The sequence below is a fragment of the Chiloscyllium plagiosum genome, unplaced genomic scaffold (assembly GCF_037043375.1).
Source record: "Chiloscyllium plagiosum isolate Xiang-an unplaced genomic scaffold, Cpla_swu_hap1 HiC_scaffold_9, whole genome shotgun sequence".
NCBI lineage: Eukaryota > Metazoa > Chordata > Chondrichthyes > Orectolobiformes > Hemiscylliidae > Chiloscyllium > Chiloscyllium plagiosum.
The window spans coordinates 4,015,177-4,029,317 of NW_028270147.1; the positions used below are offsets into that span (position 1 = coordinate 4,015,177).

At 43.2% G+C, this 14,141-nt stretch overlaps 1 protein-coding gene across 2 annotated transcripts in view; it reads left to right on the top strand.

Moving 5' to 3' along the window:
• col24a1 (collagen type XXIV alpha 1) overlaps positions 1-14,141 on the top strand; it is a 454,588-nt gene that overhangs the window by 39,379 nt on the left and 401,068 nt on the right. For both annotated transcript variants that reach the window (XM_043698575.2, XM_043698577.2), the window contains exon 2: positions 13,773-13,837. In XM_043698575.2, coding sequence (XP_043554510.2) covers positions 13,773-13,837 — 65 coding nt within the window. The remainder of the gene's footprint in view (positions 1-13,772; positions 13,838-14,141) is intronic.

Genomic DNA, 14,141 nt, shown 5'->3' on the forward strand with positions numbered 1-14,141 from the left:
GTGGGCCTGTGGAATTCATTGCCGCGGAGTGCAGTGAAGGCCAGGACGCCAAATGTCTTCAAGGCAGAAATTGATAAATTCTTGATATTACAAGGAATTAAGGGCAACGGGGAGAATGCGGGTAAGTGGAGTTGAAATGCCCATCAGCCATGATTAAATGGCAGAGTGGACTCGATGGGCCGAATGGCCTTACTTCCACTCCTATGTCTTATGGTCTTATGTGACCCCTCAAGCCTGTTCTGCCATTTAATAATATCATGGCCAATCTGATTATAAAGTCAAATCTGCATTCCTGCCTAGTTCTGATGACCTTTCACTCCCTTAGCAAGAGTCAACCTATCTCTGCCTTAAAAATATTCAAAAATTCTGCTTCCACCATCTTTTCAAAGTCTCATGACTCCTGGTGAGACAAACAGTGTCTCCTCAGCTCTGTTTTGAATGGGTGGCCCCAGAGTTTTATGATGTGGAGGTCCTGGTGTTGGACAGGGTGGACAAAGTCAGAATTCACATGACACCAGATTATAGTACAACAGGTTTATTTGAAATCACAAGCTTTCAGAGCTCTGAAGCTTCACCTGATGAAGAAGCAGCGCTTCGAAAGCTTGTGATTTCAAGTAAACTTGTTGGACCATAATCTGGTTTCATGTGATTTCTGACTCAAGTTTTTAAACATGACCCTTAGTTCTAAATTCTCCCAAAAGAGTGTCTTTTCAACGCTTGTCCTCAATGTTCTGTTCATTGGTGAGAAGATAACAAAGCTGGAAATGTGTTGCTGGAAAAGCGCAGCAGGTCAGGCAGCATCCAGGGAACAGGAGAATAAGCCCTGAAGAAGGGCTTATGCCCGAAACGTCGATTCTCCTGTTCCCTGGATGCTGCCTGACCTGCTGCGCTTTTCCAGCAACACATTTCCAGCTCTGATCTCCAGCATCTGCAGACCTCACTTTCTCCTCCGAGAAGATAACAAATCCAATTAGCCTAAGGTACACAGTTAGAGATTGAAAGGGACATGGGAGTGTAAAGTGGTCAGGGTGTTTAAGGACAATTGACAGGAAGAGGATGAATTGGGAGGTGGTGGGATTGATGTTTCAGTCAGAAACCAGAATGGGGTAGAGATGTCTGAAGGTGGAAGAGGGATTGTGGAGTGGGGGGAAGGTCTGATGGTGGAAAGAGATGGCTGAAGATGGGGAATGGACTCTGAAGATGAGGCGTGGATGACTCTTAAGTGGAGGAGAGATGGCTGAAGATCAAGAAGAGAAGAATAAAGATGGGGGAGGGGTAGTAAGTATGGAGCAGGGATAGCGAATATGAAGGATGAATGAGGAAGACAATATACCGGTAAAACAAGAAGGATGTGAGTTTCGGAAACAACATTCCATTCCTTAGAGTGATAATCAAATTGAAGGTGAGATCCTGGGTTTGTCTAAACTTCACGCCTTTAGTGTTGTGCCTTAAAGCAACTGTTTCCATTGTAGGTGGAGAACGAGATGACCCTGTTTAATTATGAGGTGACCAAAAACAGATCAGTGAAGAATTTATGAGAGTTTTCTTTGAGCACTGTGATAAGAGTGAATGTGTTTTCATCCAAAATCAGACAATGCAACCTTTCCTTTTCCTTATGTGCTAACGATAGTCTCCAGCCCCTTCTTGCATAGGGGCCAGGAAAGCAGCTGTTTTGGAGTGTGTTTGACTCCATCCCATAATCAACGTGACTCGTGTGCATAATCATAATGGATTATGGAGCAATTTGAGCGATTTTGGAAACATCTGATTTTGGGGGCCCCAAGGGTATGTAGTAAATGAAGCATGAAAGTGGTGATCAGTAGCACAAAAGGCAGACAGTTGGCAATGATAGAACAACATGTGATAACTTTACCATCCCAACCTCCTATGTACAAACCATCTTTAAAAACTAATTAGCAAAACAAAAATACCAGGGGAGGAGGAAATGTAGCTTGTACATCATGGCTTTTAACAACATGGAATGTAGTATCTAAGTGAGAAACAATTCAATGGAAATGTGTTACAGATCATCCCGAGGGTTACAAGTTTTTGTAATTCACACATGAGAGGTTGGCAGTGCTGACTGGGTCAGCAGTTACTATCTATTGCAAAGGGCCCATTGCTGTGGTCTGGAGTAATGTGTAGATGAGACTGTGTAATGTTGGCAGCTACCTTCACTAAAGAGTGTTGGCGAACCATCATGCTGCTGTGAAAGTATGTACCTGTACATGCATGCTGCTGTGATTGTATGTACCTGTGCATGCATGCTGCTGTGATTGTATGTACCTGTGCATGCATGCTGCTGTGAAAGTATGTACCTGTACATGCATGCTGCTGTGAAAGTATGTACCTGTAGATGCATGCTGCTGTGATTGTATGTACCAGTGCATGCATGCTGCTGTGAAAGTATGTACCTGTACATGCATGCTGCTGTGATTGTATGTACCTGTACATGCATGCTGCTGTGAATGTATGTACCTGTACATGCATGCTGCTGTGATTGTATGTACCAGTGCATGCATGCTGCTGTGAATTTATGTACCTGTGCATGCATGCTGCTGTGAATGTATGTACCTGTACATGCATGCTGCTGTGAATGTATGTATCTGTACATGCATGCTGCTGTGAATGTACGTACCTGTACATGCATGTTGCTGTGAAAGTATGTACCTGTACATGCATGCTGCTGTGATTGTATGTACCAGTGCATGCATGCTGCTGTGAAAGTATGTACCTGTACATGCATGCTGCTGTGATTGTATGTACCTGTACATGCATGCTGCTGTGAATGTATGTACCTGTACATGCATGCTGCTGTGATTGTATGTACCAGTGCATGCATGCTGCTGTGAATTTATGTACCTGTGCATGCATGCTGCTGTGAATGTATGTACCTGTACATGCATGCTGCTGTGAATGTATGTATCTGTACATGCATGCTGCTGTGAATGTATGTACCTGTGCATGCATGCTGCTGTGATTGTATGTACCTGTACATGCATACTGCTGTGATTGTATGTACCTGTAGATGCATGCTGCTGTGAATGTATGTACCTGTACATGCATGCTGCTGTGAATGTATGTACCTGTACATGCATGGTGCTGTGAATGTATGCACCTGTACATGCACGCTGCTGTGATTGTATGTACCTGTGCATGCATGCTGCTGTGATTGTATGTACCTGTAGATGCATGCTGCTGTGAATGTATGTACCTGTGCATGCATGCTGCTGTGAATGTATGTACTTGTACATTCATGCTGTTGTGATTATATGTACCTGTACATGCATGGTGCTGTGAATGTATGTACCTGTACATGGATGCTGCTGAGAATGTGTGTACCTGTACATGCATGCTGCTGTGAATGTATGTACTTGTACATGCATGCATCTGTGATTATATGTACCTGTACATGCATGCTGCTGTAATTGTATGTACCTGTAGATGGATGCTGCTGTGAATGTGTGTACCTGTACATGCATGCTGCTGTGATTGTATGTACCTGTGCATGCATGCTGCTGTGAATGTATGTACCTGTACATGCATGCTGCTGTGATTGTATGTACCTGTGCATGCATGCTGTTGTGAATGTATGTACTTGTGCATGCATGCTGCTGTGACTGTATGTACCTGTAGATGCATGCTGCTGTGATTGAATGTACATGTACATGCATACTGCTGTGAATATATGTACCTGTACATGCATGCTGCTGTGATTGTATGTACCTGTACATGCATGCTGCTGTGAATGTATGTACCTGTGCATGCATGCTGCTGTGAATGTATGTACCTGTAGATGCATGCTGCTGTGAATGTATGTACCTGTGCATGCATGCTGCTGTGAATGTATGTACCTGTACATGCATGCTGCTGTGATTGTATGTACCTGTACATGCATGCTGCTGTGATTGTATGTACTTGTAGATGCATGCTGCTGTGATTGTATGTACCTGTACATGCATGCTGCTGTGATTGTATGTACCTGTACATGCATGCTGCTGTGATTGTATGTACCTGTAGGTGCATGCTGCTGTGAATGTATGTACCTGTAGATGCATGCTGTTGTGAATGTATGTACCTGTACATGCATGCTGCTGTGAATGTATGCACCTGTACATGCATGCTGCTGTGAATGTATGTACCTGTAGGTGCATGCTGCTGTGATTGTATGTACCTGTGCATGCATGCTGCTGTGAATGTATGTACCTGTAGGTGCATGCTGTTGTGAATGTATGTACCTGTACATGCATGCTGCTGTGAATGTATGTACCTGTGCATGCATGCTGCTGTGAATGTATGTACCTGTACATGCATGCTGCTGTGAATGTATGTACCTGTACATGCATGCTGCTGTGAATGTATGTACCTGTAGATGCATGCTGTTGTGAATGTATGTACCTGTACATGCATGCTGCTGTGAATGTATGTACCTGTAGGTGCATGCTGCTGTGATTGTATGTACCTGTGCATGCATGCTGCTGTGAATGTATGTACCTGTAGGTGCATGCTGCTGTGATTGTATGTACCTGTACATGCATGGTGCTGTGAATGTATGTACCTGTACATGCATGCTGCTGTGAATGTATGTACCTGTACATGCATGCTGCTGTGAATGTATGTACCTGTACATGCATGCTGCTGTGAATGTATGTACCTGTGCATGCATGCTGCTGTGATTGTATGTACCTGTGCATGCATGCTGCTGTGATTGTATGTACCTGTAGATGCAGGCTGCTGTGATTGTATGTACCTGTAGATGCATGCTGCTGTGATTGTATGTACCTGTAGATGCAGGCTGCTGTGATTGTATGTACCTGTAGATGCAGGCTGCTGTGAATGTATGTACCTGTAGATGCATGCTGCTACCTGGAGTTGGGGATTGTGACGGATGTGACTCCAATTTGTTTCAGTCACATGGCTAACCTGGAATGGCCATCTCCCTCACTCGTGTCCCCCTCCATCCTGGATGGACTTACAGGTTGAAACTCATTACTGGGATTCTGGCTCACAGGCTGGGACACTAACCCTGTACAATAAGACCCCCTGCAGCAGGCTGAACAGTAACATCCAAAAGGGAATTATATAAACATTTAAAAGGTAAGAGAAGGGATTTTGTATGACAGGGATTCTATGATGCTAGAAGAGGACATGGGTTTCATTGGATTGCTTTCTCATTGGTTCAGCACAGACATAATGGGATGAATGACCTCTTCCTGCAGTATCCCTATGTGTGATTATATATTTCTGCTACATATATAAACAGGCACTTGTATATCTATAAATGTCTTTAGATATATAAATAAAGGATGACGTCTGGGCACTGTGCCTTTGCTAATCAAAGTCATAGCCTCGTAAACAGGAAAATCTAAGCCAGAATTTCAGCCAAGTTTCTAAAAGGGCTCCTATGTGCATTGAGGTCAGGGTTCAAGTCCCAGCCTGCTACAGAGGTGTGTTATAACAAGTTGTCTAAAATAGTGATCAAGGAAGAATTAGGGCGTGTGATTAGGAAGCACAAGTTTGTGAGTGGAAGTTGCTTGTACTAGTTTGGGAAACTTTAGGAAGCATAAGATAGAACTAGCCATTTGGATACAGGACTGGCTCAAAGGTAGAAGACAGAGGGTGGTGGAGGGTTGTTTTTCAGACTGGAGGCCTGTGACCAGTGGAGTACCACAAGGATTAGTGCTGGGTCCTCTACTTTTTGTCATTTACATAAATGATTTGGATGTAAGCATAAGAGGTACAGTTAGTAAGTTTGCAGATGACACCAAAATTGGAGGTGTAGTGGACAGAATGGTAGCTGTAATCTATATGGAGTTCAGTAAGGTGTTTGACAAGGTTCCCCATGGGAGACTGGTTAGCAAGGTTAGATCTCACTGAATACAGGGAGAACTAGCCATTTGGATACAGAACTGGCTCAAAGGTAGAAGATGGAGGGTGGTGGTGGAGAGTTGTTTTACGGACTGGAGGCCTGTGATCAGTGGAGTGCCACAAGGATCAGTGCTGGGTCCTCTACTTTTTGTCATTTACATAAATGATTTGGATGTAAGCATAAGAGGTACAGTTAGTAAGTTTGCAGATGACACCAAAATTGGAGGTGTAGTGGACAGCGAAGAGGGTTACCTCAGATTACAACAGGATCTGGACCAGATGGGCCTATGGACTGAGAAGTGGCAGATGGAGTTTAATTCAGATAAATGCGAGGTGCTGCATTTTGGGAAAGCAAATCTTTGCAGGACTTATACACTTAATGGTAAGGTCCTAGGGAGTGTTGCTGAACAAAGAGAATTTGGAGTGCAGGTTCATAGCTCCTTGAAAGTGGAGTCGCAGGTAGATAGGATAGTGAAGAAGGCGTTTGGTATGCTTTCTTTTATTGGTCAGAGTATTGAGTACAGGAGTTGGGAGGTCATGTTGCGGCTGTACAGGACATTGGTTAGGCCATATTGGAATATTGCGTGCAATTCTGGTCTCCTTCCTATTGGAAAGATGTAGTGAAACTTGAAAGGATTTCGAAACTTGAAAGGATGTTGCCAGGGTTGGAGGATTTGAGCTACAGCGAGAGGCTGAACAGGCTGAGGCTGTTTTCCCTGGATCGTTGGAGGCTGAGGGGTGACCTTATAAAGGCTTACAAATTTATGAGGGGCATGGATAGGATAAATAGATAAAGTCTTTTCCCTGAGGTGGGGGAGCCCAGAACTAGAGGGCATAGTTTAGGGTGAGAGGGGAAAGATATAAAAGAGACCTAAGGGGCAACTTTTTCACGCAGCGGGTGGTACGTGTATGGAATGAGCTGCCAGAGGAAGTGATGGAGGCTGGTGAAATTGCAACATTTAAGAGGCATTTGGATGGTTATATGAATAGGAAGGGTTTGGAGGGATATGGGCCGGGTGCTGGCACGTGGGACTAGATTGGGTTGGGATATCTGGTTGGCATGGACAAGTTGGACCGAGGGGTCTGTTTCCATGCTGTACATCTCTATGACAACTCTATTTATGGGCACTTACTGACATTCCTGGACATGATTTTAATGGATGTGTATTCCAGCAAGTGGACTTTAAGATGTAAAGGACGTGTGCCAATGTTAATGGTAGAGATTTTCTCCCACAAAGTTAGGAAAATAAAATTACCTGAAATAGTCTGTGGTTTTATGTAGGACCACCATGCAGTTAGGAAGCACATCATTTGCTGGCTTTTCATGCAAAGGAAGTGGAGCTAGACATCAATTCCGTTATATAGAGCTTTGGTGAGACCACAGCTCAAGACAGTTGTGTTGTTTCGGGTTCTTTACCGAAGGAAGAACATACTTGTTCAAGAGCGAATACACTGATGATTCACTAGACTGGATCCTGGGATGAAAGGATTGTCCTGTGAAGAGAAGTTGAATGTGCCAGGCCAATATATATTACCTGGAGTTTAAGGGAATCTGCATTAATTGAAGTGAAGCATAATATTCTTAAAGAACCTGATAGTGAGGATGTTGTGAGGCTCTTTCTTATAGCTGAGGAATCTAGAACCACATCAATGATCTGGAAGAGGGCACTGTTGGTATGATCAGCAAGTTTGAAGATGACATGAAGATTGGTGGAGTAGCAGAAAGCATAAGGGACTGTCAAAGAATACAGGAGAATATAGATAGTTGGCGGAAAAGTGGCAGATGGAGTTCAATCCACACAAATGTGAGGTGATGTAATTTGGGAAGTCTAATTCTAGAGCGCATTATACAGTGAATGGAAGAGCCTTGGGAAAAGTTGCTGAGCAGAGAGCTCTGGGAGTGTGGGTCCTTTCTACCCTGAAGGTTGCTGCACAGATGGATAGAGTGGTCAAGAAGACATATAGTATGCTTGCCTTCATCGGATGGAGGATTGAGTATAAGAGCTGGTAAGTCATGTTAAAATTGTACACGACGTTGGTTCGGCCACATTTAGAATACTGTGTACAGTTCTAGAACATAAAACATAGGACATATAAAAGTACAGCACAGAACAGGCCTTTAGGCCCATGATGTTGTGCCGAGATTTAATCCCAATGTAAAATATAATAACTTAACCTACGCATCCCTCAACTCACTGCTATCCATGTGCATGTCTAGCAGTCGCTTAAATGTCCCTAATGACTCTGCTTCTACCACCACCGCTGGCAACGCATTCAATGCACTCACAACTCTCTGCGGAAAGAACCTACCTCTGATGTCTCATTTATACCTTCCTCCTAATATATTCAAACTATGACTTCTCGTACCGGTCAATCCTGCCCTGGGGAAACGTCTCTGGCTATTGACTCTATCTATTCCACTCATTATTTTGTACACCTCGATCAGGTCTCCTCTCTTCCTCCTTCTCTCCAGAGAGAAAAGTCTGAGCTTATTCAACCTCTCTACATAAGACAAACCCTCCAGTCCAGGCAGCATCCTGGTAAACCTTCTTTGCACTCTCTCCAAAGCCTCTGTATCTTTCCTATAGTAGGGCGACCAGAACTGGACACAGTATTCCAAGTGTGGTCTCACCAGGGACTTGTAGAGCTGCAGCAAAACCTCACAGCTCTTAAACTCGAACCCCCTGTTAATGAAAGCCAAAGCACCATATGCTTTCTTAACAACCCTATCCACTTGGGTGGCAACTTTGAGGGATCTATGTACTTGCACACCCAGATCCTCTGTTCCTTCACACTGCCAAGAATCCTGTCTTTAATCCGATATTCAGCATTCAAGTTCCACCTTCCAAAATGCATCACTTCGCATTTATCCAGGTTGAACTCCATCTGCCATTTCACAGCCCAATTCTGGTCACTACATTACCAAACAGATGTGGACGTTTTGGAGAGGGTGCAGTGAAGGTTTACGAGGATGTTGCCTGGTATGGAAGGTGCTAGCTATGAAGAGAGGTTGAGTAGATTAGGTTTGTTTTCATTAGAAAAAAGGCGATTGAGGGGGGACCTGATTGAGGTTTACAAAATCATGAAGGGTATAGACAGGGTGGATAGAGATAAGCTTTTTCCCAGGGTGAAGGATTCCGTAATGAGAGGTCACGCTTTCAAGGTGGAAAGGTGAAAGGTTTAAGGGGGATTAGCTGGATCTCTGGATTAACAATCTAACGATAATGCCACAAGGCTATAGCCTTCTTCGTCTTCCACATTCCTACATTTTATGGTCATAAAGACTCCTACCCCTGCGTCTTATTCTGATGAATAGTAATCTAATTTTCAGTTCTGGTTTAAATATTTAATTCAATGGAAAGTAGGTATGAGAAAAAGGGAAACATAGGTTTATACAAGAAAGGTAAAACAGATAGAAATGAAAAGTTAAAAAAATGAGCTTTTCTGTTTTTTTTCTCTTCAGAGAAAACTAAAATCTAAAGGAATGAAACTCCACACATTTAAATGTAAATGTAAATGTGTTGGGCCAGACATGTTGCTAGGCATTAATGAAGCCTTAGCTCACCAGAAAAAATGTATTTAAAGTTGAACATGCAAATCCAATCTCCCATTGTTGTTTATTCTGTGAACAAGACTGAAATATTTTATTTATTTCCTGATGAAGGACTTATGCCTGAAATGTCAATTCTCCTGATCCTCGGATGCTGCCTGACCTGCTGTGCTTTTCCAGCACCACACTTTTCGACAACGGAGATATTTTACTATTATTCAAGAATGTATAAGTTCAGACTTCTTAATCTAAAGCCAGTGAAAATATTTACAAATGAAGCCCTAAAGCAGTTCTGTGTTAAATATTAATCATTCGGTGGAATGGCCATTTTTATTTTAAAATGCTGATGGACAACAGTTTCTGGATTGGTAGATTCTGCCTGTCTTTGACAAGTCCCACAATGGCTCGAAATCAATTGGAAGTGAATTTGGAAAGCAGGATCATGTTGTGAGGTGAACAGCATTTCATACTTTGAGCCTGTTGAGAAGTTGAAGTTGTGTATTATGGGAAATCCTAAACATACATTGGCAACTTGTATGCCAATGGTACTGGGGTAGCATGGTGGCTCAGTGGTTAGCACTGGTGCCGTACAGCACCAGGGACCTGGGTTCAATTTCAGTGTTGGGCGACTGACTATGTGGAGTTTGCACATTCCCCCTGTGTCTGCTCCGGTTTCCTCCCACAATCCAAAGATTGTGCACATTAGGTTAATTGGCCATGCTAAATTGCCCATAGTGTTCAGGGATGTGTAGGGTAGGGGGGGGTGGGTTACTCTTTGGAGGGTCGGTGTGGACTTGTTGGGCTGAGTGGCCTGTTTCCACACTGTAGGGATTCTATGATTCTAAGACTAAAGCATGACTGATGAGTAGCAGATGATCTTGCTTTTCAAATCTTTCGGTGAATCTTCACAGAGAATTAAATGGGAAGGTCAAGCAATCACAGCATGCTGCTCAGCAGCTCTGTGCTAGAGATCTACACCATATGGAAGTCCTCTCACTCCTTCTCCATCTCAGCCTCTCACCAGAGCCTTCTGTTCCTTTCTGCTTCATGTGTTTATCCAGCTTTTCCTTAAAGGTATGGATACAATTCATCTTGACCACTCCCTGGGTAAGGACTTCCACATTCTCGCACTGTCTGGGTGAACAAAATTGAAACATAGAAAAAAAGAGTAGAATTCGGCCATTTGGTCCTCTGATCCTGCTCCACCGTTCAACATCATCATGACTGACCATTTAATTCATTCCCCTGTTTCTACTTTCTCCCCATACCCTTTAGCCCAAAGAACTATATCTAACTCATTCCTGAAAACATTAAATGTTTTGACCTTAGACACTTCCCATTGCTTCCTTGCTAGTCTGTTGACATTACTACAATGCCAGTGCCTCCCCGGAGTCAATCACCTTGCTCTCCCATTAGTCACTCAACATCATTCAATTCCCATCCTTCCACAGACCTTCAGAAAGCAGACAGATCCCTGGTTACCTGATTGGATGATTCTTGACCATCAATACAACATAGAACATAGAACATTACAGCGCAGTACAGGCCCTTCGGCCCTCGATGTTGTGCTGCCCTGTCATATTAATCTAAAGCCCATCCCACCTACACTATTCCATGTACGTCCATATGCCTGTCCAATGATGACTTAAATGCACTTAAACTTGGCAAATCTACTACCATTGCAGTCAAAGCATTCCACATGGAGTAAAGAAAATACCTCTGACATCTGTCTTATACCTATCTCCCCTCACTTTAAAGTTGTGTCCCCTTGTGTTTGCTGTCCCCATACTTGGAAAAAGGCTCTCCCTGTCCACCCTATCTAACCGTCTGATTATCTTGTATGTCTCTATTAAGTCACCTCTCAACCTTCTTCTCTCTAACGAGAACAGCCTCAAGGCCCTCAGCCTTTCCTCTTAAGACATTCCTTCCATACCAGGCAACATCCTAATAAATCTCCTCTGCACCCTTTCCAAAGCTTCCACATCCTTATAATGCGGTGACCAGAACTGTACACAATACTCCAAGTGTGGCCGTACCAGAGCTTTGTACAGCTGCAGCATAACCTCCTGGTTCCGGAACTCAATCCCTCTATTAATAAAGGCCAAAACACTGTTTGCCTTCTTAACAACCCTGTCAATCTGGGTGGCAACTTTCAGGGATCTGTGTACATGGACACCGAGATCTCTCTGCTCATCTGCACTCCCAAGAATCTTACCATTAGCCCAGTACTTTGCATTCCGATTACTCCGGCCAAAGTGTATCACCTCACACTTGTCCACATTAAACTCCATTTGCCACCTCTCAGCCCAGCTCTGCATCCTATCTATGTCTCTCTGCAACCTACTACATCCTTCGTCACTATCCACAACTCCACCGACCTTAGTGTCATCCGCAAATTTACTAACCCACTCTTCTAAACCCTCATTCAGGTCATTTATAAAAATGACGAACAGCAGTGGACTCAACACCGACCGTTGCGGTACACCGCTAGTAACTGGACACCAAGATGAACATGTTCCATCAACTATAACCCTCTGTTTTCTTTCAGCAAGCCAATTACTGATCCAAACTGCTATGTCTCCCACAATCCCATTCCTCCGCATTTTGTATAATAGCCTACTGTGGGGAACCTTATCGAATGCCTTGCTGAAATCCATATACATCACATCAATTGGTTTACTCTCATCTACCTGTTTGATCACTTTGTCAAAAAACTCAATAGGATTCGTTAGGCACGACCTACCCTTCACAAAACCGTGCTGACTGTCCATGATCAGATTATTCTTTTCTAGATGGTTATAAATCCTATCTCTTATAACCTTTTCCAACACTTTACCAACAACTGAAGTGAGACTCACTGGTCTGTAATTACTAGGGTTGTCTCTACTACCCTTTTTGAACAAGGGAACCACATTTGCTATCCTCAGTCCTCAGGCACTATTCCTGTGGACAATGATGATTTGAAGATCAATGCCAAAGGCTCGGCAATCTCTTCCCTTGCTTCCCAGAGGATCCTAGGATAGATTCCATCCAGCCCAGGAGACTTGTCTATTTTCACACTCTGCAGTATTTCTAATACCTCTTCCTTGTGAACCTCAATCTCTTCTAGTCTAGATGCAAGTATCTCTGTATCTTCCTCGCCAACATTTTCATTTTCTATAGTGAACATTGTCGAAAAATATTTATTTAGTGCTTCCCCTATCTCCTCTGACTCCACACACAACGTCCCACTATTATCCTTGATTGGCCCTAATTTAACTCTCGTCATTCTTTTCTTTTCACATCATTCGCATTTCCGGTATTTCCATAGATAAGAACATTGAATCAAATTGTTAACGACTGATGGACAAATCTTTATTGATCTACTTTGTAAACAAATGAATATCATGTCGGGTGCAGTACAACATGGGAACCATGATGGGTGACAAGATGTCTCTAAAGAGATTCAATGTCTGATCATGTTCTCAAACTCACTGCAATCATCCTTTTACTGCGTGTCACCCCTTAACTAGTGATCAGCTGATTTATTTTAGATTACTTTTGTTTTAGATTACTTACAGTGTGGAAACAGGCCCTTTGGTGCAACAAGTCCACATCGACCCGCCACCTACCCAGACCCATTCCCCTACATTTACCCCTTCACCTAACACTATGGGCAACTTAGCACCTAACCTGTGGACTGTGGGAGGAAACCGGAGCACCCGGAGGAAACCCACACAGACACGGGGAGAATGTGCAAACTCCACACAGTCGCCTGAGGCGGGAATTGAACCCAGGTCTCTGGCGCTGTGAGGCAGCAGTGCTAACCACTGAGTGTTATTTGTGTTTTTTATTGGCACAAGTTTTGATTGAACTTCAATCTGACAGCCGATCATGTATCAAGTTCTGAGGAAGCGTCACTGGACCCAAAACATTAACTCTGATTGATCTCCGCAGATGTGCCAGACTGCCTGAGTTTCTCCAGCAATTTCTGTTTCCGTTTCATGTTACATAGCGTGGAATATAATTCTCATGCAATGAAATGCGATTAAATCAAGAGCTGCAAAGGGTGATTAGAATGAGCAGGAGTGAGCGGCAGAGAGTGCTTATAGCAGCTGAGATGGATACAAATAAATGGATGGATTGGAACATGAGGGAGAAATAAATACATTGCATTACTGTTAGGAGCAGAAAAGTTAAACGCTTGGGGAATGGTGAGGGTGACACACGTAAAGTATAAACCCTCGCATGGAATTGATGGGCTGCATGATCGGTTATTGTAAAATTCTCTGTCAAAAATATTTACCGCTGTGGAAAACTGCAGACTTCCAAACAACTTTTAAGATTGACTAATCTGGAGTTTATTTCTCTCCAGGAAATCCCTCCTTTTCTTGGTAACAATATGTTTGACGGCTGGAATTGCACCAACCCACATCCAAGGTAAGATTACATTTCTATTGACATCTCCTGCCATGCTGTAGGGAAACGTTTCCTGCCTCGAATCAACAGCTTGCAACCTTCGTCTTGAAGACTTGCTGTAATTATTTACATTATCTACAAAAAGTACTTGAAAGAATTTTTGTCTCCAACATGCCAAAGCGTTCAATGTGTTAAACTGTCACCTTTACAGCATGTGTTCTGTATCTCTGTCAGAAGGCTTCATCATACTGCTGCATGTGGAAACAGATTTGGAAAATGGAGTATAATGTAGGAAAATTTGAATTTCCAAGAACCTTTGGAATAC